Raw genomic sequence first — 25368 nt, forward strand, 5'->3', positions numbered from 1 at the left:
GCAGTGGAAATAAGTGAAATATTTTCCTCCATGCAGTATGCAAGACACTTTAGCAAATATGAAGGATACATTTCCATGTATTTTGGATTTCATGTTTTAAGCACACCTTTCCTCCCCGGGAAGTCTTGTGTTGATTTTTTTTACATATGGTGGCATGTGGGAGAGAGATACCACTTTTTAGAATTTTTTTTCAAAATGCTTAGCAGTTTGATTCAATCCACCCTTTCCTGCATGCATCATAATAGCCATACAAGTGCATTTGCAATAGCCTTGAAATGTTAAATGACAGAAGGGTTTTATGAAGGCATAAAATAATTATAATTTTGACGTGCTACCAAACAGAAGTGGTATCCAGCGTTCAGGGAAAGGTGTCCGCCTCCTCCTCTGTGAGGCAGCGATACAGACTGTCTCTAAGAAGCAGACCTGATCTGCTTGCTTCACTCGGGGATAACCATGGAGTGAAACGTTTTCACTCGCTGTTCTCGAATGAATTTACTATTTACTATTTTTTGGTGGTGGACATTAAAATCCTTCTTCGTACATAAAGGGAAATGTGTGTGTTGTTGCGTGTGTGTCCGTTTGTGTACACGGGTACATGTGTGCATATGCTGTATGTGTAGTTTCTTTGTGTTACTACTTGGCTATATCTTGACGATTTGCTTTTGTTCCAAAATTTCTGTCCCCTTTTCATTCAGTTGTCCTGAAAACTGAATTTTTGGTAATTTTCCAGGAGAGTCAGTGTCAAATAACAAAATATGAAAACAATATTAACTAACATGAGTATCACTGAGACTTCATATCAGTGTAAGCTGGCATAGTCTGTCATTGATCTGTTTGTAATTCACTTGCATTTGTTGTATGAACTGAAGAACTCAACTTTGGATCATTTGGTATCTTTCCAATATCTGTAAATTATGTAAATAATAAATTACCTGTTTTCCTCAGCAAAAAAGGCAATTGTGTATGTGTGTCAAAAGTTTTTGCCAGATCACATTGACCATAATTTAAAATATTGGATTTATGGCGAATCAACAAAAAACAATGATGCAAGTCTTCTTTTAATTTGACACAGATTAGCTGTAATCAATTGAATGAATCTTGAAGTTAGCCTTTGGTGTTCAATTGTCGATGGAGTCTGGAATAACCGCTAAAAACGCACATAGCCACCTAGTGATAAAAACATGCATTGCCGTAGGCTTCAGTCTCAGGTTGAGTCCCGTTCGTTGACTTTCAATGTCAGGTTGACGTCAGCACTTCTTTTGAGAAATAGAATAAAATATGCGGCAGAACAAGTCATTGTCAACAGCACAGCTGTCCACTCACTGTCCCGACTTGTGGGATGGTGGGATGGGTTGCTATGTATTGTACTGTGGTATGACGGCACAGTGTAGAGTAATGGAGAAAGAAAAACTGAAATGGTATCGCAAGTTTCACTGAGGACAGAGTGTACACTTTGAAAGCCACCTGTCTCAACTGTCACTCACTGTCATTACATCTGTTTGTATAAAGAAAGGTATGGGTTATGAAGTCACGTGTGGGAGAACGTTTCTTTTCTCCTCTCTCAAAACACCTTTTTTTACTTCAAGGAAATAAGGCAGATTTAAATAACGGGAGTTTTGGGATCAAAGGTGGGTGTGTGCAATCGAAAGTTAGACAAATTCACGGCACATACGCAGCTTTTGCTTTCATGAGGACAAGCAACTTGCGGTCTTCGCATCCGGTGCGCAAGTCGATGTGTTTCAAAGGCATTACGTAAATGAAAAAAAGACTCTCGCTACGCCCGGGACAGGGTGTGATTTAAATCCATGCAAATGATAATCAATTCTGCCCCTACTCGTTCGTTGATTGGTCGAAAAGCGGATTCTGAACTCATTATGCTAATCTAGCCCCGCCTCTCCGACGCCTGTTCTCCGCCCCTTCTGATCCACCGTTCTCCAGTAGCCGTTGACGGCTCTTGTAGTGACGGATCCTGCCTCGCTCTGTAATATTTTTTCTTTTTCTTTTTACATTTTTGTGGAGGAAAAAAAGAAAAAGGAGTGCCAGTGAACTGAATCAAGTACATCCGTCTACAATAGCCCCCTTTCCGATTTTATATTTTAAATATATTTCTTTTATCCGGGCTTCTCGGATAGCTAGCTAGCTATCAGCTAGCTACAGCTAATTGGGATTGGTGGTTAAGCTAGCTAGCTAACCGTTTTATTACTCAGCGATACAACCTCGAAACAAGTCGGGACAAGGCCAGGTCAGTATTTCAGTTATTGTTGTTTTTTGTGATTGACGTACAACCAGTAGCAAGCAATCTATCCAAAGCTAACTGGCTACCATTGTTGACTGGCTAAAGCTAGCACGATGGCTAGCATAGCTAAATGTGAGACGTTGGGTAGGAACGTTAGCGTGATCTAGAAATGCAGTGAGAGTATTGGGTGTACGTTCGTTTAAGAAACTGGTAACAGTTTATATTCGTTTCAAATAAAGACACACTTTTAGGAAACGGTACGTCGTAGTTATCATTATCCCTCTTCCCCCACACTGATGTAACAGCAGCCGGCTTGTTGTTGTCCGAGCAGTTGGGCCTAGCCTACTGCCGCCATTTTGTTTTGTTCTCTCTGAGGTGGCTAATTCGAGTATAAGCGTTTAGAAATGTCGGAGGTTCATAAAGCCGGTTCATTTTGTGTCCATTGCGTTTATAAACGCCAGGGCAAATCGCAAGATACATATCGTCTGTTATTCAGTGGGGCTGTTTTCCTGTTATGAAGCGGTATCTAGCCAAAGATTCCTCGATGCAGCGGCCACATTTGGATGTGGCTAGTGCTAGTTAGCCGGTGTTCGTGCATTCATTATGCTGTTGCTGACTAGCTAACTCATAACCATTACAGCGTAGCAGGCTAACAGGTTATGTACGTTAAATACGTGAACAAACCATCTGCTGTTTTAGGAAAAAACACCTATTGGCTAACTGCCGAAATAGTTCATGGATGTAAGGGAATATGGCGTGGCTATTCAGATAAAGTTAGCTATAACGTTATATTATTAACTTACCTAGCTAGCTAATAATGTTAGTTGACGTTACTCGTTCCACATACGAAGCTGACTAGCTGGTTTGCATTCGCTGTGTCGATGCTGTACCTTTACTGTAAATTAGCTGCCTAATAATTCGCGTGCAGTCGCTGAAAGGCCTCAAACTAACGTACGTCCAAGGCTAACGTTGGCTAGCCACTTATGAGTCGCTGCGTAACTTGTGTCCACCGACCTAATTTTCTGATCTCAGTGGTTTGTTGGAGCCCTCCAGGTTGCTAGGTAGTTGATTTATTGTTAGCTGACTAGCCAGCCGAGGGCTCTGTGTAAACACCTGAAAAATGCGTCTAGCTGCGGTTATTAATAAGGTAGCTAACGTCCTGTACATATACAGAAGAAAGCAATGATGCAATGTGTTATGTCAAATGTTTATTTTGCTAGATCATGTTGGCCGATTCAATTATGTGGTGCGTAGGATATTTGTAAGGTTGTTAGCTAACTTTAGTTAGCTAAAAAGGGTTGGACATTTATGGTAGACGTCACTTCAGATTCAGGTCAACATGTCTTTCTGTTGTTAGCTAGCTGTCTTGTTTGAATAGATGGCTAGATGTTCGCCCTGCTGACATGTATATTATTAATCTAGTTATGTTTCTCGCTTGGTAGCCGGCTTCTAATATTTGTCCAACATCCATGGTTTGGCTAACATTACCTTTGTGATAAAGCTTACTGATCAAACGACGTGCAGTTATGATTATCGCTTCTTGCTGGCGCCGTGGTTGGTGTAGCATCCATTTTTAGGTTTCGTCTAGAGTTTGAGGTTGCAGTCGCAATGTTATTAATTACCTGGAAGAATGTAAGCTATTATACATACGTGTGAAACATTTTTAATCACACCGGTGTCATGGAATATATATTTTGTCTTTTCCAAGTGTAACTAATCGCTAGTCCGGTTGTATTTGACCGTACCATTCAAGAATGTGTTCAGGCTGGGATCAGTGTACTATGGGTTTAAAACAGTACGTTTGATTGTGGCATGGTATCCCTAACCTTACGATTAAGCCCGTTCTAATAATATTAGATTACAGAGGGAAGACGTGTAATGAGCCAGACAGGACTGAAATTATAAGACCGGTAACGGCAGGTGTTGATTGATCTATTTCCGCAAATTTCCGTTCAGTTTTAGAAGTTCAGTCGAGAGGTGTCGTGCGAGTTTGTCCTGCATCGCCAAATTCTGGGTTCGCTTCAGATGCCTTTTGAATTCGCCGTGGTAACTTGTGAATGGGCGGGAAGAAGCATTGCCCACCTGCGTTTGCTCCCGGGTGTCAGAACGAGGAGGGCGTTCCCCTCACCTGACAGAAAGCAAATAGACGGACGGATTATGTCACTGGATTTTATTGGCGAGCTTGTATAGCTTTCTTACTCGGTTCTGGCGTTGCCATGGAAGCAACCCCTTCTCTCAAGGCAGACTCCAAAGAACACAATTTATTTGGCATTGCCGTGGCAACGCCACTTCTTGCCGACCCCAAGGTGCAGTACGTGTGTTATGGGGCGGATGTCCTGTGAACGTTGGCAAGACTCTCCGCCCCCCCCATCCCACCGTCCCATTTCCTGTAACGTACAGGCCTCCCCAGGAACAGAGCGGTCTGCCGGGGTGGAGATCGCCGTTGCCCAATCACTGCAGGGTGGTGCCACAAGTCTAAGGCCTGTCGGGTATTGCATTTCCACTGAGCTTGTAACTTGGTTTTCTTTTTAGGGTACCACTAAATTAGTTCCTCCAAACCACATCTCAAACATTCACTGGCTGCCTGCATTGTCAGGGCTCTACACTTATGTTTTTTCCAAGGAGCACCTAAGTTGAAAAATTTAAGAGCACACTCAGGCATCCAAATTAGTAGACGTGCTCCAAAATTATTTTTCCATTTAGTTGGCACACTTCAGTTTTCAGGTGCGAAAAATGCTCCTAAATTTTGGAGCACTGTCGAGACCTGGTTGGTCTGTGAGAGAGGCTGGTCTCCCCTGGTATGTAATACCGCCCCCTGGTGGCATTGTGTCACATCAGTCCAGGCCTCTTGCTCCAGGGCAGGAGGGGGTCCAGCTGCAATGGTCCAGGTGCAGGTGGGGGTGACACAGAGCCTCAGATAACTTCAATTTTTGGAAGGAAAGAATTTTTGGGGTGGGTAGGACGCTGAAGAAGAACACAGGAAATGTCAATTTAGTTTTTTTTTTTTTTTTTTTTACAAACCTGCATGGTCTTTCAGGGCTCTGAAGTGTTTCAGTTTTAGGGGCCTCTGCTCCTGTAAATTGACGTATGCTCTTGCTAATTGGTAAAATAAATTTGTAGCATATCTATTAGTTGTCCTGCATTGGTGTGTTCCTAAATTTTTAAACTTAGGAGCCCACGTGCTTCTTGAGGGAAAAAATGTTAGCGTAGAGCTTGAGCCCTGTCTTTAAATGTTGTTAAAAGCTTAAAAAAAGGTGCTTTATGAATTTTTCTATTTCTGTTCTGTTCAGATGACAGATAAATCTCATAATCCTCTTCTGTGGTCCCAATTGCAATGTGCCCCTGTTCTGCATTGCATGGTTATTTCTCAGAACAGTAGCTTTAGCTTTCATTACGGGTTACCAGTGGCTAAGATAAATTCCCCTTGTTTTTTCTTCTTCCTACATTTGGGATGGGCATGTTTGTTTGCTTGAGTTGGTGAAAGACAAGGCTACTGGATAATAAATGCATGTGAACGAACAGTTCCTGATGACTCGTTTCTGTTTAGTTTTTTGTTTTTTACGTTGCCGCTGTAGCAGTCTGGTGTTTTAAGGGCAGCGGTGTTGGCTTGTAGAATCCTTACTCCGCCGCCTGCTTGTCAGCGGCAGGTGTGGCTCTAAAGCCGATGAATTTTCAACGTTGGCATCGTCAAGGATACGAGCAGCGGCGCTCGGGCTGAGCCCCTTTCTGTTCCATGGCGCCTTCGGTCCGGTCGGATCAAAATGGCGGCGGTGTGAGCAGGATCTGTAATCAAAATGGCGGCAGTGTGAGGAGGATCTGTACTCAAACACAACGGCTTGCATTTAACGGCTTGAGTTGCATCTGCATTGAGTGGTTCTGCAGGAAAAACCAATACATAAACTACTGACCTGGGGGGGGGGTAATCATCAGCACCACTCCCCCCTCCATTACATATAGTGTTTTACGCAGCCAACCCTATTCTGCGTTCCAAATGCAGATGCGTCCTCTGAGTTTCCTCGGGTACCGGAGCCCTGAAAATCGACCAGTGCCCCTCCCTCGCCCCGTTCCGTCCGTGAGGGCTGCCAGGCGGCTCGCCCTGCTCCAGTCCGGCGTCAAATCCGGCCCGCGTCCGCGGCGACTGCGTCCGCCGGCCCCGTGACGCGTGATTGGTTTAGCGGTGCCGCGACGCGTGATTGGTTTAGCGGTGCCGTGACGCGTGATTGGTTTAGCGGTGCCGCGACGCGTGATTGGTTTAGCGGTGCCGCGACGCGTGATTGGTTTAGCGGTGCCGCGACGCGTGATTGGTTTAGCGGTGTCGCGACGCGTGATTGGTTCAGCGGTGCCGCGACGCGTGATTGGTTTAGCGGTGCCGTGACGCGTGATTGGTTTAGTGGTGCCGTGGGAGGAAGAGGTTCCATCCGCTGGGATAACCGTTGCCCCCGCTGGCCTGCTGGCCTGCTGCTCTCTGTGACGCTTTAGGCCTGACCGTGCCGTGAAGCGTGCCGCGGCTGATGCTTTGTAAAATGCACTTTATCGGTAAAATTTGACTGATTTTTGTGGCCGTTTCAGGAAAAAAAATGGATTTATTTTAACTTGGCGTTATTTTTGGATGAATGTTTTCGCTGGAAATTTTCTGTTCTAGAAATCACTCTCTGATGACCAGGGTGTGCAGGTGTTTCACGCTGTATTTGGTTAGACTGCTTCCTGTAGTACAATGGCAAAGGACTTGGGCTTTTTACTGAGAGGTTGCCGGTTTGATTCCGCGGTCAGGGCATAGTCACTGCACACTTGAGCGAGGGCACTCAGCCTGAGCTGCTTCAACAAATATCCAGCTGTAGAAATAAATACATTTTATTTGTATAACACGTTTTACAGAAAACTGTCAGAGATGCTTTATAGAACAGCGGGAAAAGAGCAAAAAAACCAGGCCTGAACCCCCAGATAGCAAGCACATGAGGTAAAACTTCCTCAGTGGGAAGGAAAATCCTCAAACAGTGGCGGGACAAATCTCCCCAATGGGGATACATCTCGGGGGGAGCTCGACTGTAGAGGGGGAGCCCATCCTCCCCTGGCCTCCCCTGGTGTAAAGTAGAGGCGGATTGTACGGATTGTGTGTTTTTTTGTTGTTGTTGTATTTTTAACATTTTTTAAGGAAGCTGGAATTAAGGGCCTGGAATAAGGGACGTGTCTGAATGACTGAATGTAAATGAAAGCATTGGCTGCTATTGCTGCCCGCTCTGTGGGAGGTGTTTGAAAGTTGACTGTGTCCCCCCCTCTCTCTCCCCCCCCCCCCCCAGTCTCAGGGCTCACCATACTAAATGAGCGGACAGCGCAATGTCCGAGCGTTCTGGGCAAACTACCAAGGGGAAGGACGGCAAATCCAAGTATGCGTCTCTCAACCTGTTTGACACCTACAAAGGAAAGAGCTTGGAAGCACAGAAGCCTGTTGGTGAGTTTCCTCCTCCTCCTCCTCTTCCTCCTCCCTTCCCCCTCCTCACACGCGCGACCGCAGCCTGAACGCACAGCATCTGCCAGTGTTCAGCTCACCTGAGTAAACCGTCTCCTGGAGAGTGTTCAGCTCACCTGAGTAAACCGTCTCCTGGAGAGTGTTCAGCTCACCTGAGTAAACCGTCTCCTGGAGAGTGTTCAGCTCACCTGAGTAAACCGTCTCCTGGAGAGTGTTCAGCTCACCTGAGTAAACCGTCTCCTGGAGAGTGTTCAGCTCACCTGAGTAAACCGTCTCCTGGAGAGTGTTCAGCTCACCTGAGTAAACCGTCTCCTGGAGTGTTCAGTCAGTGTTAGCGGTGCTGTCCCTGATGTATCAGTGTGTTGACGGTCCCTCTCTCTCCCCCCGCCCCGCCCCGCCCCGCCCCGCCGGCGCAGTCCCCCCCCGCCATGGCCTGCAGTCTCTCGGTAAAGTTGCCTCCGCTCGGCGCATGCCCCCCCCAGCCAGCCTGCCCAGTCTGAAAGCGGAGAACAGAGGCATCGACCCCAACGTCTCGCTCGTCCCCAAAGACGGCTCAGGATGGGTAAGCAAGCAGGAGCCTGCCGACCCAAAGAGGTGAGTGAGTGCGCGTTCACGGCCCCGCCCCGTTTTTCTCCCCGCCACGCCCCGCCCCTCTTCCTGACCACGCCCCCTTTGCCCCGCCCCGCAGTACCGATGCGTCGTCAGCACCGCCGCCGGAGTCGCAGCCGCCTGCGGATACGCAGACGCCTGCGCCGACGCGGCCGAGAACCCCGCCAGCGCCAGAGGTACGGGCCCAGCCCAGCCGCCGTTTCACAGGACCCACCGGAGACGGGCTCGCTGCTGCCCTCAGAACCGCTCCAGAGCTCCAGGCGCTGGAGTGTACACGCGTCTGTTTAAATGCGCTGGAGTTTACATGCGTCTGTTTAAATGCGCTTGAGTTTACACGCGTCTGTTTAAATGCGCTTGAGTTTACATGCGTCTGTTTAAATGCGCTTGAGTTTACATGCGTCTGTTTAAATGCGCTTGAGTTTACATGCGTCTGTTTAAATGCGCTTGAGTTTACATGCGTCTGTTTAAATGCGCTTGAGTTTACATGCGTCTGTTTAAATGCGCTTGAGTTTACATGCGTCTGTTTAAATGCGCTTGAGTTTACACGCGTCTGTTTAAATGCGCTTGAGTTTACATGCGTCTGTTTAAATGCGCTTGAGTTTACATGCGTCTGTTTAAATGCGCTGGAGTGTACATGCGTCTGTTTAAATGCGCTTGAGTTTGCATGCTTCTGTTTAAATGCGCTTGAGTGTACATGCGTATGTTTAAATGCGCTTGAGTTTACATGCGTCTGTTTAAATGCGCTTGAGTTTACATGCGTCTGTTTAAATGCGCTTGAGTTTACATGCGTCTGTTTAAATGCGCTGGAGTGTACATGCGTCTGTTTAAATGCGCTTGAGTTTGCATGCTTCTGTTTAAATGCGCTTGAGTGTACATGCGTATGTTTAAATGCGCTTGCGTTTACATGCGTATGTTTAAATGCGCTTGCGTTTACATGCGTCTGTTTAAATGAGCTTGCTATGTGTGGTGTTGCTCTGCTGTAACTCGGCTGAGCTGTAAATGAGGGTCTCTTCCCCCGGTGTGTCTCTCAGCTTTAAATAAGGGCTGAATGAGTAAACAAAGGAGAAAAGCTTTAAAATTGGTTTAAATGGGTTCCCATGCCTAGAATTGATCTTGTTTGTGTGTGCGTGTGTGTGTGTGCGTGTGTGTGCGTGTGTGTGTGTGCGTGTGTGTATGTGTGTGTGTGTGCGTGTGTGTGTGCTGCAGGCTCCGGGTTCGGCGCTGGCCGCAGGGGGAAGGTCCTGGGCTCAGGCCAGTGTTACACATGGAGCACAAGGAGATGGTGAGTCTGTCTGTCTGTCCGTCCCCCTACACCACTGTCAGGGTTTTTCCTGGCTCAGAACAGGGCTTAGGTGGTGACTTTGTGTGAGAGGGACTGCGGTCGATCCGGCTGGTCGGTACTGCCCCCGGCAAGTCAACACAGCGAATCCCCCTGTTTAGCTACATTTAGAGTGTAAAGTTCTGGTCTTCAAGGGACTATCACAGTGCATTGACATGTAAGTTATAAAAAATACAATAAAAAATTACATATTCTATGTGCCAGAATTTGCGGGGGAAATATTAATTTGGAAATGCAATGTTTTGATATGCATTTCAGTTTTCCCACTCTTGCGGTATAATTATAACTTGCGGTATAATATTAATGAACTTTTGAACTCAATGAATCCACAGATGCAAGCTTACAGTATTGAAACTACTTCCATACATTCACTCGAATGCCTGCACCATCCGTTTCGGTGTTAATTGTTCCTTAAGCAACATTAAAGGCTTTTCAGAATTTTATTTTTCTGTACAGTCTTCTCAATGAAACAATGCAGGTTAATGATAATACAATAGAATGCAGTTAATCCCATTAAGGATTATAATCATAATTCGGGTATTTGCATAGAATTGCCAAATCCTGAACTATTTCCCATTCATTCCATTGAGAAGAGATATTGCATATTTACATGAAGTATTAGCGCATATTTTGGCTATTTTAATTTGTCTGATTGCACGGCATAACGATACGTTAGAAGTCAGCAGATACAGCGTTAATGAGCTGACAGCTGAACCGCGAGCGTTGTCATTGGGCAATTGAGCGTAGTCCACCGTGGTTATTTTTAAATTCACTGCTGTAGTAAGCTGCAGTTAATTTAGCTCGTCTAACGTTGCACGTAACGTTGAAAGCAGTCAAAATGAAAAAATTGAAATGCTGACGAAATCATGTCAACATGTATGACGGCATTCCTCCAACATTTAAGTATCTCTCTCCCTCCCTCCCTCCCTCCTTCTCTCTCTCTCTCTCTTTTGCCCCCCCCCCCCCAGGTGGAAAGGGATCAAGCCGACCGTCGCCATTCTCTCGAGAGGAATTTCCCACCCTGCAGGCGGCCGGAGACCAGGAGCGAGCTGGCAGAGACCCGGCCACTGCAGATCAGTGGTATGGGCCCGGACCAAGCCTCCGCCCCCAGAGTGAGTACTGAGCTATACTGAGATATACTGAGCGCTGAGCTATAGAGCTGAGATACACTGCAGATCAGTGGTATGGGCCCGGACCAAGCCTCCGCCCCCAGAGTGAGTACTGAGCTATACTGAGCACTGAGCTATACTGAGAGCTGAGATACACTGAGATATACTGAGAGCTGAGCTATAGAGCTGAGCTACACTGAGAGCTGAGATACACTGCAGATCAGTGGTATGGGCCCGGACCAAGCCTCCGCCCCCAGAGTGAGTGCTGAGCTGCACTGAGATATACTGAGCTATATTGAGAGCTGAGCTATAGAGCTGAGCTACACTGAGAGCTGAGATATACTGAGCTATACTGGAATATACTGAGCGGTGAGTTAGACTGAGATATACTGAGCGCTGAGCTATAGAGCTGAGCTACACTGAGAGCTGTGCTAAGCTGTGATATTCTGGGATCTGTGCTTAGCTGTGCTGTATGAGAGCTGTGCTTAGCTGTGCTGTGCTGTACTGCTGCTGGGCCTCAGGGTTGTGTGACACAGTGAGGTAGGGGGATTACCCAGCCGAAGGTGAGCCCCCCTCCCTGTGTCCTGCTGACAGGGGTGTGTGAGCAAGGCAGCACATTAAGCAGATTTACCACGTCTGGTTAGCTTTAAACGGCCCATAGCCATCAGCCGATTCATCGGTTATTCTGTGGGCCTTATTTGCAAAGTTGAAAACGTTAATGTAATTTAGGAAACTTTTTAAAATTTTAATTCTGGATATTTTTTGGTGAGATTTAGGCTACCAGACCGAACGCAGCGAACTGCGTAACTGTGCCATAACTGGGTTTTTACCCAACATGGTTCTGTAACAGGAAATCGCTGCAAATCTAAGCCTCACGCTGTGCTCTCTTTCTCTCTCTCCCCCTCTCTCTCCCTCCCTCCCTGTTTTTCTCTGTCTCCCTCTTTCTCTGCCTTTATTTCTCCCTTCCAACTTCCCCCTCTTTTTCTCTCATCTCTCCCTTTGCTGTTCCTCCTCAATCTCTCCCTCCACCCCCCCCCAGACGTGACGAGCTGGCGGGACGGGGGGGGCCGCGCCATGGCGATGACCCCGCCCGGAGAGGGGGCTACGGCGGAGGGCGGGGCGGGGGGAGCGCTGGCGATGGAGGGGGCGTCCGGGGGAGGCCCGCCCCCTCCGCCTCACCAGCAGGGGCCCCTCCCACATCCGCCGCCCCCTAGGAACCCCCCCGCCGGCAGCCCCGCCCTGCCCCTGCCCCAGCCCCCCGTCGGCGCCCAGTTCCCGGGATACCGAGGGGTCATGCCCCCCTTCGTGAGTACCGTCACACAGCCGAAACGACCGGCAGCCATCTTTAAATCCCAGACTGCGGCGCCATCTCGGTTTAATTCATGGGTCTCTGAGTTACTGATTACAGTAATTCTTCTGATCGGGGGAACTGAGTTTTTCTGAATATAAGCACTTGAGCTTTTCCTGTAGCTAGTGTGTGTGTGTATGTGTGTGTGTGAGTGTCAGTATGTGTGTGTGTGTGTCAGGTGTCAGTATGTTTGTGTCTGTCAGGCGTCAGTATGTGTGTGTTTGAGTGAGTGTCAGTATGTGTGTGTGTCTGTGTTAGTATGTGTGTGTCTTGTCAGGTGTCAGTATGTGTGCGTGTGAGTGAGTGTCCGTATGTGTGTGTCTGTCAGCTGTCAGTATGTGTGCGTGTGAGTGAGTGTCAGTATATGTGTGTGTCTGTCAGGTGTCAGTATGTGTGTCTGTGTCAGGTGTCAGTATGTGTGTCTGTGTCAGGTGTCAGTGTGTGTGCGTGTGAGTGAGTGTCAGTATATGTGTGTCTGTCAGGTGTCAGTATGTGTGTGTGTGTCAGTATGTGTGTGTCTGTGTCAGGTGTCAGTGTGTGTGTGTGTGTGTCTGTGTCAGGTGTCAGTATGTGTGTGTCTGTGTCAGGTGTCAGTGTGTGTGTGTCAGTATGTGTGTCTGTGTCAGGTGTCAGTATGTGTGTCTGTGTCAGGTGTCAGTATGTGTGTGTCTGTGTCAGGTGTCAGTGTGTGTGTGTCAGTATGTGTGTCTGTGTCAGGTGTCAGTATGTGTGTCTGTGTCAGGTGTCAGTATGTGTGTCTGTGTCAGGTGTCAGTGTGTGTGCGTGTGAGTGTTGTTATGCATGCTAATCTGGAGGTTGTGTCTTCTCCCCATGCCTGTTTGGGCGTACTCTGGGGAACTCTGGTTTAACAAGTTTTTTAAAATGAATAACACTCGATTGTCCTTTTGGCTTTTCAGATGTACCCTCCGTACCTGCCTTTCCCGCCCCCGTACGGCCCCCAGGGGCCCTACAGGTACCCGACCCCTGCTGAGGCCCCCAGGTGAGGCCCCGAATTTACCGCTTAACCCCAAATGCACGGGATGGGGGTGCGGGGGGGTGGGGGGGGGGAACGACAGCTCGTAACTGCCTCCCGCGTCTCTCCGCCTCTTCCTCACCTCCTCTTCCTCCCCTCAGGTTCGCTCGCGCGCAGGGCGGGGCGGGGCCCGACGGACGGTCCTCGGGCGGCCCCCGCGGGGGAGGGGGGGACGCGGTGAAGCGCCCCCCCATCCTCAAACAGGACGACCTGAAGGAGCTGGACGAGCTGGACCACGACGGGGACGAGGGCTGGGCCGGTGAGGGGCCGAGCCAGTAACCACGGCGATGCCCGCCGTCATGGTTACAGGAACACACACAGCACGGTTATAGCAGTTATAGTGACAATAACAAAAGCAGTAATCACAAAAACATCAGTAACGATCCTCACGATTAGGGAAACGTACACAAATTAGACAACTCTGTTATAATAAGTTTAACAGAAATAACGATCAACGCAAGAGCGTTTGAAGTTTACACAACAAGGTTGAAATCATGTGAACAGAAACAGTCACGTCATTAACAATCGTAATTGCAGAAATGTACACAAATGAAACAGCTCTGTTATAGAAAGTTTAACGGAAACGGTCATCGCAGCAACGTTAACCGGAAGTGCACAGGGTCTGCGTGGTCCTTACAAATCCAGCAAAAGATTCTGATCATTATAGACCAGTCAGGAAAGGCTTTGTCCTGATTGGAGCGGATGGCTGAGGTACGGAGCTCAGTGATTGGCTGGAGAGGGGTGTAGTGTGAGGGCTGTGTCGCTGCTGTGATCCCACCGCCCGCGTCCTCACTCCGCTTGTCTTCACGGCTCAGGGGCGCACGAGGAGATCGACTACTCGGCCAAACTGAAGTTCAGCGACGACGAGGGAGAGGACGACGGGGAGGAAGAGCGGGCCGAGGCCAAGAACGGCACCCGGTGAGGGGAGAGGGGGCGCGCCCGCAAATTCAAACTCTTAAAACTTTATTAGCAGGACGAGATGTTGCCAAAGCACAGAAAAGAACACATTTGCAATTGAATGCGTACACACAGGTCTAGACACACAGTGCGCAGATGTGTAGGTCTACCCAAAAATGCTCACTGACTGTCCCTCTGTTTGTGGCAGGCTGCAACATTATTTTCAGATAGTCTTTTTTATATTTTCTGTTTCCCAAATACATAGGGGAGCGTTTGGTGAGCATTTAAAGTTTTGAATTCAGGGCATATTGTTCTACAAATTTTGGGTAGAAATTTCCACATATATTTCCACATTTTTCCCCTGAAAACCTCCAGAAACATGCCGCTTAACTAGGGATGGTTATCGTTGAGATTTTGCTGAAACAGTGCCTTTAACGACGCGTGGACCAAAGCAGTCTTTAAAATAGAGCTTGTTTATTGCAGAGGCAAAGAAATTGAACTATTTAATAGTTTTATTTGTTTAAATTCGGCTTTGTATTTTAATTTAAACCTTTTTGCTTTTGGCATTCTGACCCAGTTTAACGTTAGTTAGCTTGCTAACGGTGCCTGTAGGCACTGACTGAGTGTAATGTTTGCTAAAAGTGTAATGTTAGCTTTAAGGATTTAGGCACCAAAATCTAAAACTAACTCTCTATCCCCCCTCCCCCTTTCTGTCCATTTCTTTATCCCTCTCCCCTCTCTACCCCACTCTTTCTATCTTCCTATTTCTCTCTCCCCCTCCCTCTCTCTCTCTTCCTCTGAGTGCAGGGAGCCACAGCGCCCCCTGGAGGGCGCACCTGTCCCGCGCTCACGCGCTGCCGAGGTGGGCGGAGACAGCCGCCGCACCCCTCCTTCCTCCGCCTCCCCCGACGAGGCCCCCCCACCCCCCTCCAGCAAGCCAGGCAGGGCCGAGGAGGGGGCGGGGAGCTGGGGGGGGCCCCAGGCTCCTGCGGCCTATCAGGTGACTGTCGCCGTGGGGCGGGGCTTGGTGTGGGGTTGCTGTGGGGCTTGGTGTGGGGCGGGGGCTTGGTGTGGGGTTGGTGTGGGGCGGGGGCTGGGTGTCTGTTGTGGTGAAGCGTATGTCTCTAATGTTCCTCGGTGCGTTCGACCGTTAGTGAGGTAACGTGGGCCCCCCCCCCCCCCCCCCCCACCCTGCAGGGTCGGAGGGCCGGACTGGCGGGCCCCCGGGAGCAGCCGTCCCCCCCTCCGGGGCCCCTGCTCGGCCAGGGCCCCCATCCTTACTACAGACAGGTACTGTGGGGGGGTTGAGGTTTGGTGGGGTGTGTCAGAGCGGCAGTGTGGAACAGCGGTGACACCGTCTGAGTTTAGCGTGTGTCTTACCGCCACAGTGATTATTGAGCGCAGTAACGGTAATCGGCCACCGTGTGGTGTAGTCCCTGTTTCTCCGCCTGTTTCTCTGTAATTGTACCTGACGTGGTAGTAAACAACCACACTTCAGAGGCCGCGTGAAACGCTTCTGGAGGTAAAAAACAAAAAAATAAAACACAACTACTGTTATATTTTGGGTGCTGCGTAGACGGCCAATCAGCAGCAAGGTCGTACAGCTTCCATGTGATCGTGTGTTTTTTTAAAATTACAGTCACATGGAAGGGGCAAGGTCTCCTTCTGATTGGCTGTCTTATGGTCACCTAACAGGCAAACAGTGGTGACATTTGTATCTGGAAGCATTTCACAGGCCTCTGATGTGTGGTTGTTTGCTAACGCAAAGCGAAGCAGAGGAAAGGAGAGGCAGCCCACCACACGACTGCGGCGATCCATACCCACCGCGGGGTAACAGCCGGTCCCAGCTGGGTTTGATCCTGAGTGTGGAAGACGTGTGACCTCACATCCTGCCCCTCTCCTTGCCCCGCCCCCTACAGGACCGCCCGTCTCCCCAGCTCTCCCCGAACTCCGCCTCCTCCGCCCCCCAGAGGGCCTCCCCCTCCCCGCTCCCGCAGGGCCAGCCGGGCCCCGCCCCCGTCGCCGGGGCGACGCCGCCGCCGCAGGGCGAGGACGAGGACGAGACGTGGCGCCAGCGGCGGAAGCAGTCGTCCTCGGAGATCTCGGTGGCGGTGGAGCGGGCGCGGCGGCGGCGCGAGGAGGAGGAGCGGCGCATGGAGGAAGAGCGGCGGGCCGCCTGCGCCGAGAAGCTGAAGCGGCTGGACGAGAAGCAGCAGCAGCAGCATCAGGCGGGCTCCGCCCCCAGCCCTGCCCCCAGCCCCGCCCCCAGCCCCGCCCTCTCCGCCGCCAGCCAGCCGGCCTCCCCCTGCCTGGACTCCGACGAGCCCCCGCCCCCCCCGGGGCCCTCCGGCGCCACCCACAGGCAGCGGGCGGGCAGCAACGGCAGCTACGACTCCGGCGCGGGTGAGTCTCGCCCCGCCCCCTACGCCCTCGCGCCCCGCCCCCGTGTAGTGGGCGGGGCATTACTCAGGAGGGGCGTATTCGGTAAGAAACGGTGGACACGTGTGGTGCTGCTAACGCAGCCCTGCTGCTACGCGCACGCACAGCCAAAATGAGCCTGTCAGCGTAACAGCTGCTTACTGTCACATTAAACAGGAGGAGAAAGGACGCTACAGAAATGTGAACGGTGGTAGAGGCCAAAACTGGCGTGAGATCACGGACATTTAAATAAATACTTATTCTGTGATTCATAACGAAGTGCGTCGGTCTTTGCACATCGCATCGATCGGGTCGTATCGCTGCCCTTTGAGTCGATGCGTTGATTTGGATCCGTGTGTCCCTACGCCCCCCTGGTTCTGACGTTGATTTGGATCTGTGTGTCGCTCCGCCCCCCTGGTTCTGGCGTTGATTTGGGTCTGTGTGTCGCTGCGCCCCCCTGGTTCTGGCGTTGATTTGGATCTGTGTGTCGCTGCGCCCCCCTGGTTCTGACGTTGATTTGGATCCGTGTGTCGCTACGCCCCCCTGGTTCTGACCGGCTTTCCCGTGACCTTTGACCCCCAGACTCCCAGCAGTGCGCTGTTCCCATGGAGCCCCAGCCTCCGGACCCCGCCCTCTCTGGGGAAGCCAGGGAGGAGCCCGTGCGGGCGTTGGGCGGGGCTGCCGACGCGGCGGGCAAGGCGGAGATTTTGGGAGGCGGAGCCGGACGCTCCGGGGGCGGACCTCCGAGCCAGGGGTACTCCAAGTACCAGAAGTCCCTCCCCCCGCGTTTCCAACGGCAACAGCAGGTCAGAGCTGCGCCCTTCTCTCTGTGGGCCTTTTTAAAGGACAGACTGTGGTGTGTGTGTGTGTGTGTGTGTGTGTGTGTGTGTCTGTGTCTGAGTGTGTCTGTTTGTGTGTGTGCATTTGTAAGGGTGATGGTTCCTCCTTAAGCAGCCCAATCTCTCCCTGTCCCACAGGAGCAGCTTCTCAAACAGCAGCAGTGGCAGCAGCAGCAGCAGCAGCAGCAGCAGCAGCAGCACAGCCAGTCTGCCCAGAACCCGCTGACACCCCCGGGCCCCCAGGGGCCTGCCCCCGCCGCCCCGCCCCAGTCAGCGCCCAAGCAGCCCCCCCTGTACCCGCCCGGGTCGCTGGGGCGCCCGCCTCCCCTGCCCATGAACTTTGACCCCCGCTGGGTGATGATGGCGGGCCCTTACATGGACCTGCGCGTGATGCCGGGCCGCCCGTCACACATGGACTACTATCCCAGCATGCACCCCTCCGGTGAGTCCTCCTGCCTGCCTGCCTGTGTCATGTAATTAACCGAACATTCTAATGCTGATGTCACAATCACTACTGGTGACTGAAAGCCACGGAGTTCTAGAGCACTTAGAATTAGACTCAGAATTCTGTTAATGCATTGGGGAGAACGTACTGGCTGAAAGCAGCAGCCAGTGTAGAGCAGAGGAGTCCAGGTACGGCCAGTTACCTGTGCAAATGAGCTGTTTTATCTGATTAATGAGGTACTGAGCGAGAGGGAAAAGCAGAGGCTGCTGTAGCTGTCCAGGGCCAGGTTCGGGGGACCATCCTGTTCAGGACAGTACCCCTGTGTAAACCCCCGCCCCCCCCTCTCTGTGGCAGGTCTGATGGGGCGAGAGCGCTCCGATTCGGGGGGGTCGGGCTCTGAGCCCTTCGACAGGCAGCAGCAGCAGCAGCAGCAGCAGCAGCAGCAGCAGCAGCACCCCGGCCCCCCTCACCCCCAGCGCGGGACGCCGCCCATGGACCCCAAACTGGCCTGGGGGGCGGACGTCTTCCCCTCGGGGGTGGGGGGCGAAGGGCGGGGCCTGGGGTCCCCGCTGCGGCAGAAGCAGCCCCACGAGGAAGAGGAAGGCGGGAGAGGCTCCAGGTCAGAGAACTGTCTCTATTCCTATTACTTACTGAACTTTCTTCAATGGTTTTCAGTGCGGTAGCAAACCAGCGCCCCTGCTGGTCAACAACTGAAATTACAGCGCTCTGACATATGTACTGCTGTGCATTCTGAATTTGAGAGTAAAACATTAGCGTGAAAGGGAGATATGGAGCAGAATGAAAAGATAAATAGACAGGGTTGGAGGGATGACTTGCTGCTCTTGAGCTGACCTGGTATTCTGCCCCCCCCCCCCTCCCCCCCCAGGAGTGACACGCCTCCGGTGCGTCTGAGAGAGGGCGTGGCCCCCGGATCCCCGTCGGGCTCCTCCAACCAGACGCCCCCGCCTCCCCACGCACCCCAGGGAGGAGGAGGAGGAGGAGGAGGGGGCGGGCACACTGGGCACCACGCCCCCTCACACCACCAGCCCTTCCCCGGGGGGCGGAGCAACTACAGCGGCTTCCCCGAGGGCGGGGCCCGGGGGGGCCCCCACCCGCACAGAGGCTTCGGGCACCAGGAGGAGGGCTGGGGGGCCCCCCACCCCCACTACGACCGCAACGGCCGGGCCGACCTCTCCCCCCTGGAGAGCGGCCCCCCCCACCACCACCACGCCGCCCCCCCGCCCCGCTTCCCCCTGCACCCCCCCCACAGGGCGGAGAACGGGCGGGAGAGGGGCGGGGCCGGGGAGGGCGGGGCCAAGAAGGGCTCCGCCCCCTCGCCGTCGCTGCAGCAGCAGCAGCAGCTCGCCAGCGTCTCTTCCTCCTGCTCCTCCTCTTCCTCGTCCTCGTCCTCCGCACGGGACGACGGCGGCAAGCCGACCGCGCAGCAGGACCGCGAGCCGGGCCCCCCCGCGGCCCCCCACCCCGCCAGGAGGCCCGAGAAGGCGGGCGGCCACGCCCACAGCCACCCCAGCGCCCCGCAGCCTCACCCCAGGGCCAGCCACCGCGGGCGGGACCACAAGACCGAGACGCAGTGGGGCCCCCGTCCGGCCGGCCCCCCCTCCCACGGCAGGAAGTCCGCCGCCACGGCGACGGGCGGGGCCAGCGCCAACGCGGGGGAGGAGTCGGCCAATCCCGCGAGCGGCGCGGCCGCGGAGGGCAAGCCCCCCGGCCAATCGGCTGCGGCCAGTAAGAGGGTGGGGCCAATCAAGAGGCCAGTGATGAGAGAGCCTAAGAGAGAGGGAGGGGAGGGAGAAGGAGGAGGGGGAGGAGGAGGAGAGAAGGGGGCGCCCGGAGTTAAGGACAGAGAGCAAGACGGCCACCAGCCCCCGGGCAAGCAGGACCCGCCCACCTCCGGCTCCCAGCCGCCGCCCCCCAAAGACGAGGCGTCCCAGGCGGCCAAACCGCGGAACGGGGGGAAGGAGAGACCGCCAGGAGGAGGTGCAGGAGGAGGAGGAGGCGGTAAAGGTCCCAAAGAAGCGGAGACAGGCAGGCGGGGGGAGCGGGAGCGCTCCTACGACCAGGGCGGGGGGGCCTACCACCCGGGCCCGAGGGGGGGCGGCGGCCGGGCGGGGCGGGGCAGGGGAGAGTTCTACGGGCGAGGCCGGGGCTACAGGGGCGCCTACGCAGGGAGCGGGGGGGGCGCGCGCCCGGCCCGGGGGGAGGAGCGGCAGGGACTACCGCCCGGCGGCCGCCGGCGGGGGTTACCAAGGCAACCCGGATCCCTTCAAAGGGGAGGGCGGCGGCGGCGGCGGGCGCGGCAGGCAGGGCCAGGGCGGGGCCAACCCGGGGCGAGCCCGAAACCGCAGCGAGACGCGCAGCGAGGGCTCCGAGTACGAGGAGGTGCCCAAGAGGAGGCGCCAGCGCGGCTCGGAGACGGGCAGCGAGAGCGCCGCCAGCGAGCCGGACCGCGAGGACCGCCCGGAGCGCCAGGACCGCAGGCAGCAGCAGCGCAAGAACGGCGGGACGGGGGCCGACGCCGCCGCCGGGCCCGCCCCCCACAGGGCCCCCCAGGCCCGCGTCTTCACCCCCAGGGGCGTGCCCTCCCGGCGCGGCCGAGGGGGCGGGGCCGGCGCCGGAGGGGGCGTGGCCGGCGGGCATCGCTCGGGAGGCGGAGCCGCCTCCTCCCAGGGATGGGGCTCCAGGTCCTCGGGCTCCGCCCGAAAGCAGCAGCAGCAGCAGCAGCAGCCCCCCCCGCAGGCGCCCCCCCCTAAAGACGCGGGCCGCGGAAGAGAGGGGGAGAGGAAGGACAAGGCCGCCGAATCGGCCGGTGCCAACGCCGCCGCCACTCCGGCTCCGCCCCCCGCCGGCGGCCCCCAGGCCTGCCCCGAGAACGGGGGCTCCGGCCCCCCGGCGCCGGCCCCCGACCCCCTCCCCAGCTCAGCGGGCTCGGGCCCCGGCCCGGCCCCCGCCTTCCCCCCGCGCGGCTTCGAGCGCGCGCCCCGGCGCCGCCGCCACGGCCGGTCCCAGCACCAGCAGGACAAGCCGCCCCGCTTCCGCCGGCTGAAGCAGGAGCGGGAGAGCGCGCGCGTCAACGGCGGGGTCGCCGCGGCCACCGGCCCCCAGCAGCAGCAGCAGCAGCGCCCCGCCTCCCCTGCGCCGCAGGGGCCCACCGACGGCCCCCCGCCCCCCGCCAACCACGCGCCGGCGTCGGGCGGCGGCAGCAACGGCACCGTTCACCCGGGCGCCCACCACCACCACCCACCGCCGCTGCACCGCCACTCCCACGCCAGCCCAGCAGGGGGCGCCAAGTCGCCCGACGTCTCCAACCAGAACTCGGACCAGGCCAACGAGGAGTGGGAGACGGCCTCTGAGAGCAGCGACTTCGCCGACCGGGAGGGGGGCGGGGGAGGGGGGGGCAGGGGCGGGAGGTCGTACCCCTCCCACCACCACCATCACCACCACCACCCGCCAGGGAGAGGAGGAGGAGGAGGAGGAGCGGCGGAGAGGGAGAGGGAGATGAGCGCCAGAGAATCGGCCGCGAACAAGAGGAGCTTCTCCAGCCAGCGGCCCGGGACGGACCGGCAGACCCGCAGGGTGAACACGGGCGGAGGGGGCGGGGCCAGGGGCCCGCGGGGGCCGTCCGGGGGCGGCGGCGGGGGCGGGGGCGGGGGCGGGAACGGCGGCGGTAACCGTGGTGACAGGCGGGGCAACTGGCCCTCTCCCAAAAACCGCAAGTGAAGCAAGCGTTTTGGAAACATTTCAGAAAGTGCGCCCAGCCCCCCCCCCCTTACATGCTAGCACATTATTGTACATTCTTTTCACACATACGCTCACTCTCTTCTCTCTCTCGTGCTGTCCTTCTCTCTCTCTCTCTCTCTCTCTCTCTCTCTCTCTCTCTCTCACACACTCGCAATTTGTCGAATAGTCCCTTTTACCCCCTCTCGGGTCTGTTTAAAATGCAAGCGTCCTTTGGCTGAAGGACGTAAGGAAAGTTAGCATATACAAGCACAATGGAGAATCAGTAAATGGTCACATACTGTGTAGAGGTGCCCTTGGTTCAGATGCTTTCCAGAGTAGGCCCATGTTTATATGTATGTGTTTGTATATTATACCACAGTTCAGCCTTGGGGAGGGATTAAAATGGCTATTTTCCTTTTTGGGGGGGGGGGGGGGGAGGACGGGGCGGGGCTGGGCGGGGCGGGTGGGGCTATGTATTTTAACGAGAACAATTGTACACTAGAATTTCCTCCTCTCTTGTGTATTGTTTTTGCCTGCCGTTTTCAATTTGAATTTCAGTCCTCAGTAATGTTTTGGGGTTGTGTAATTTTCTTTTTCCCCTAATTTTCGCTGCAAAGCAGGTTCATTAAAATCTTTTTTTTGTACAACGCCCTTTCATCTCCTTTTCTAACCTCAAGTCCCGTCAGCGACTACTGTGATCGCCAAACTTTAGCCACCCTTCATTCAGACCCTTCGCTGATCCACGCTCGCGTCGATCGGCGGTTCTGACGTCGGTTGTCTTGCTGCACGTTCAACAGTGGCGGTGCGGTTTGAGTTTGTTGACCTGCTGCCGTTTCGCTTTCTAATTCCTGTCGGTCTTGTTACGTTTGTTCTGTTGAGATTTTTCCACCTGCTGTGGTTCGATGGTACAAAAAATAATTTTCTGACTAGGAAGATCTTCTCGTTAGTTTTTAGTCCGCTTTAAAGTCGCTTTTAGAGGCTGAAAGTCGCCTTTAAGCTTAAATTGTTTACTTTAGTGTGTTCCTCTTAAATGAGGAATGGTTTCTTGCAAAACTGCTCGCTCTTTCTTAGATTTATATCTGAGAATAAACGGGTCTTTTTTTTTTTTTTCCAGTCTGAAGAATTTTTTTTTTGTTTTGCATCAAGATCTGATTGTTATTTCAAGAAACTTTTTCTTTTTAGGAAATTATTGTTCACCTGTGAATCTACTGGTCCTCATTAACACTCCTGTGTGCGCGTGCGTGCGTGCGTGCGTGCGTGTGTGTGTGTCTGCCTGATCATCCGCCTTGTGCAAAGCTGCTTTGTGAAGGGGCCCTTGTACCAGTCCCATGCCACCAATAGGGGGCGACGATTCAAGAATTGTGGTATTAGTTAGTAACTCCACACCTGCTTGGTCGTATTCATGATCACTGTTCCCTTGAGGACCTTCCCTGTGCACCCCAGGACAGAATGTGTTTGTTTGGGGAAGGGGTGGGTGTGTGTGTGTGTGTGTGTGTTTGGAAAACAGAACAACGTCATTAAGTGAAACTATAGGAGAATGTTGGTGCGGGATTTTCCTTCTGTGTGTTGGAGGAGAACGTGAGATCTCGGGCCTGTCTGGGCTCCTCGTTCACCGCTGAGCAGAAGCGATGGCTGTGGGTCCTCGTTTCGATGGCAGACACTCCACCCACGCTGTGAGGACCCCGACAGCGGCGGGATGACTATGCAGAGGTGTCCAGTGTTCGCAACAGACGTGGCCTGACGAGAGCTTTACTTTTTTTTTTTGTTTTGCATTTTTGTTTCCTTCGAAAAGCATCCCTGAACTCAAGACTTAAAACAGATGTCACCTGCAAAGACGTGGTACACTCGTCACGTCGCATCACATGCCATCGGCGAACATGCTGTCGAGACGCCCCCGCCCCCCCCCCCCCCCCCCGATCTGGAAGGACAGCGTCTGGGTTTTAAATGGTTGCTTTTCTTAAACGTACCGATTCCCTTTTCACGACGAGTAAGTTGGGGTTTCTCTGTTGCGTAGAAGAAGAAAAAAAGTCTAGTCGCAGAGTGGCACTTTTTTTTTTTTTTTGTGGATGCACGGATGCATTTCAGGCGCATGTTTTGCTGCGCGCCTCAGATGCGACAGTCATGCGCATGTGTTAGCAATCTCTCGTTTAAGGCCAGCTGTGGCCGTCTAGTGCAGGGGGGGATCCCCTTTGATCCTGGGGACCCCTCGTGAAAATCTGCTGCAGTAGCCACGCCTGGGGCGGGGGGGCGGGGGGGTTGGGGAGGGTCCTGACTGCTGAAAGTTTGGACTCCCCCGGTCGGTGACGCTAAACTATTTGCGGGAAGCAAAAGAGTCCAAAGAGGAAACGGCAGACTTGCACTGTGTTTTAAAAAAAAACCAATAATAAAATGAGACTCTGAGGAATACGATTGTGGAAGAACGTGTAAGTGTGTGTTGAGCCGTTGCATGTGGTGGATGTAAAAAAATAATTTTTTTAAACCCAGCATACACAGTGGGTCCCCCAGAACTGAGGTCAAGTTCCTCTGCTCTAGACTGCGTGTAAACCGTGAACAGTTGCATACATCTGTCAGGATAATTGCACAGGAAAAATGGATTATTATTATTATGATAATTATTAAGAAGCTTATTAAACTAATGGAGTGAGAACCTTTCTTTCATGACCCATTAACTGCCCAGGGAATACAGCTGACCTCTGACCCCTCAGATTACCCAGTGTCCCCTGCTCTGGTTTCGCTTGCACACAGTGCAGATATTTCTGACCGCTCAGGAGGACCCTCGAGTCTGACACAGGTCTCACACTGTTCGCATCCGCGCATAAAGGGCACGGCATATATTTCTCCCTCTTTTTCATATGCAGAAAGGTTGTAATATATTTCCAGCGTTACTAGAGCACCTGGACCAGGTGCAAGTTATCATAACATTATGGTTCATTAATGGAAGCTGTCATATACGCGTGTATGTAAAACTGGTATGTATCCCGAGTTTGTTTACCCCAACTTACATTCCCACCCGAGATGTTGCCATTTTTTTTAAGTTCAAGGGAGCAATGTACAAGAAGAGAAGTGTCTTATTATAATAAATTATACAGAGGAAAAAGTTAAATAAATTTCTTTTGTTTTAAAGGAAAGGCTTGGTCTTGGTTTCTTTCTCTCTCGCAGTTGAAGTGTTTTGATTGGCTTTTTTGGAGTGACTGGAGAGGGCTCACGCACACAGATCCTTACCAGCAGGGGGCGACATTGGTTGGTGTGTGTGTCACTTCAACAAACGGCAGTTGCTTTTCCAGTAACCATGGCTACGTGCACGCTCCATGGCTTCGGCTCCACGCTCATCCACTTTGCGTGCAGACTTCACCTGGGAGGATGTGACGCACGCACCAATAGGACGGGAGCGTGCACTTGCGTTCAGCGACCGGGATGGAGCGAGAGCGGGCTGAGTTTCGACACGCTTCGCCCCATCTATCCTCAGACGTTTCCCTTGGGAGGTGACCTTACTGCTCATCTTTTAAAAATGCCTTTAAAAGGACGACTGGCCTACTCTCAACCCGCTTCCACCATCTTCAAAAATGTCCCACTGCCACTCCGCCTCCTCCGTGCCCCAAAAAATGTCCCACTGCCACTCTGCCTCCTCCGTGCCCCAGAAACTGATCTCTGTGCCCCCCCCCCTCTCGGGTCCCAATTTCGGCAAAGCGGCTTCAGACTCGTCTCCTCGCCTCCTTTCCTCCACACGCTTCAGGGTAGGAAACGAGTGGTAGCGGGGAACAGGAGGTGAAGAGGAGGAGTGAAACGTAATGGGACGCACCCGAGCTGAGGAAGTGTTTTCTGCCCTGTCGGAGTTATTAAAATTGATTTCCCCTGTATTGTGTTCCTCCTGAACCTTTACTTCCCCTCAT

The 25368-nt window shown here is 53.3% G+C and overlaps 2 protein-coding genes across 2 annotated transcripts in view; both read left to right on the forward strand.

Annotated features, from left to right (window-relative positions):
• Window positions 1-957, forward strand: part of neu1 (neuraminidase 1) — an 8594-nt gene extending 7637 nt beyond the window's left edge. Inside the window, exon 6 of the mRNA XM_035429693.1 lies at window positions 1-957. This exon is cut by the window's left edge and continues 1958 nt beyond it. The gene's annotated coding sequence lies outside the window, so the exon portion shown is untranslated.
• Window positions 958-1911: 954 nt separating this feature from the next.
• prrc2a (proline-rich coiled-coil 2A) lies at window positions 1912-24594 on the forward strand. The gene is given in 18 exon segments (XM_035429839.1): window positions 1912-2242; window positions 7534-7685; window positions 8120-8297; window positions 8392-8488; window positions 9519-9594; window positions 10620-10763; window positions 11800-12065; window positions 13026-13108; window positions 13243-13400; window positions 13957-14059; window positions 14846-15038; window positions 15236-15328; window positions 15958-16441; window positions 17039-17262; window positions 17434-17737; window positions 18095-18359; window positions 18627-19932; window positions 19934-24594. Coding segments are annotated over 17 exon segments (5634 nt in total). The 5' UTR covers window positions 1912-2242; window positions 7534-7570; the 3' UTR covers window positions 21479-24594.
• Window positions 24595-25368: the final 774 nt, after the last annotated feature.

The sequence above is a fragment of the Anguilla anguilla genome, chromosome 8, assembly GCF_013347855.1.
Source record: "Anguilla anguilla isolate fAngAng1 chromosome 8, fAngAng1.pri, whole genome shotgun sequence".
In the NCBI taxonomy this organism is placed as follows: Eukaryota; Metazoa; Chordata; class Actinopteri; order Anguilliformes; family Anguillidae; genus Anguilla; species Anguilla anguilla.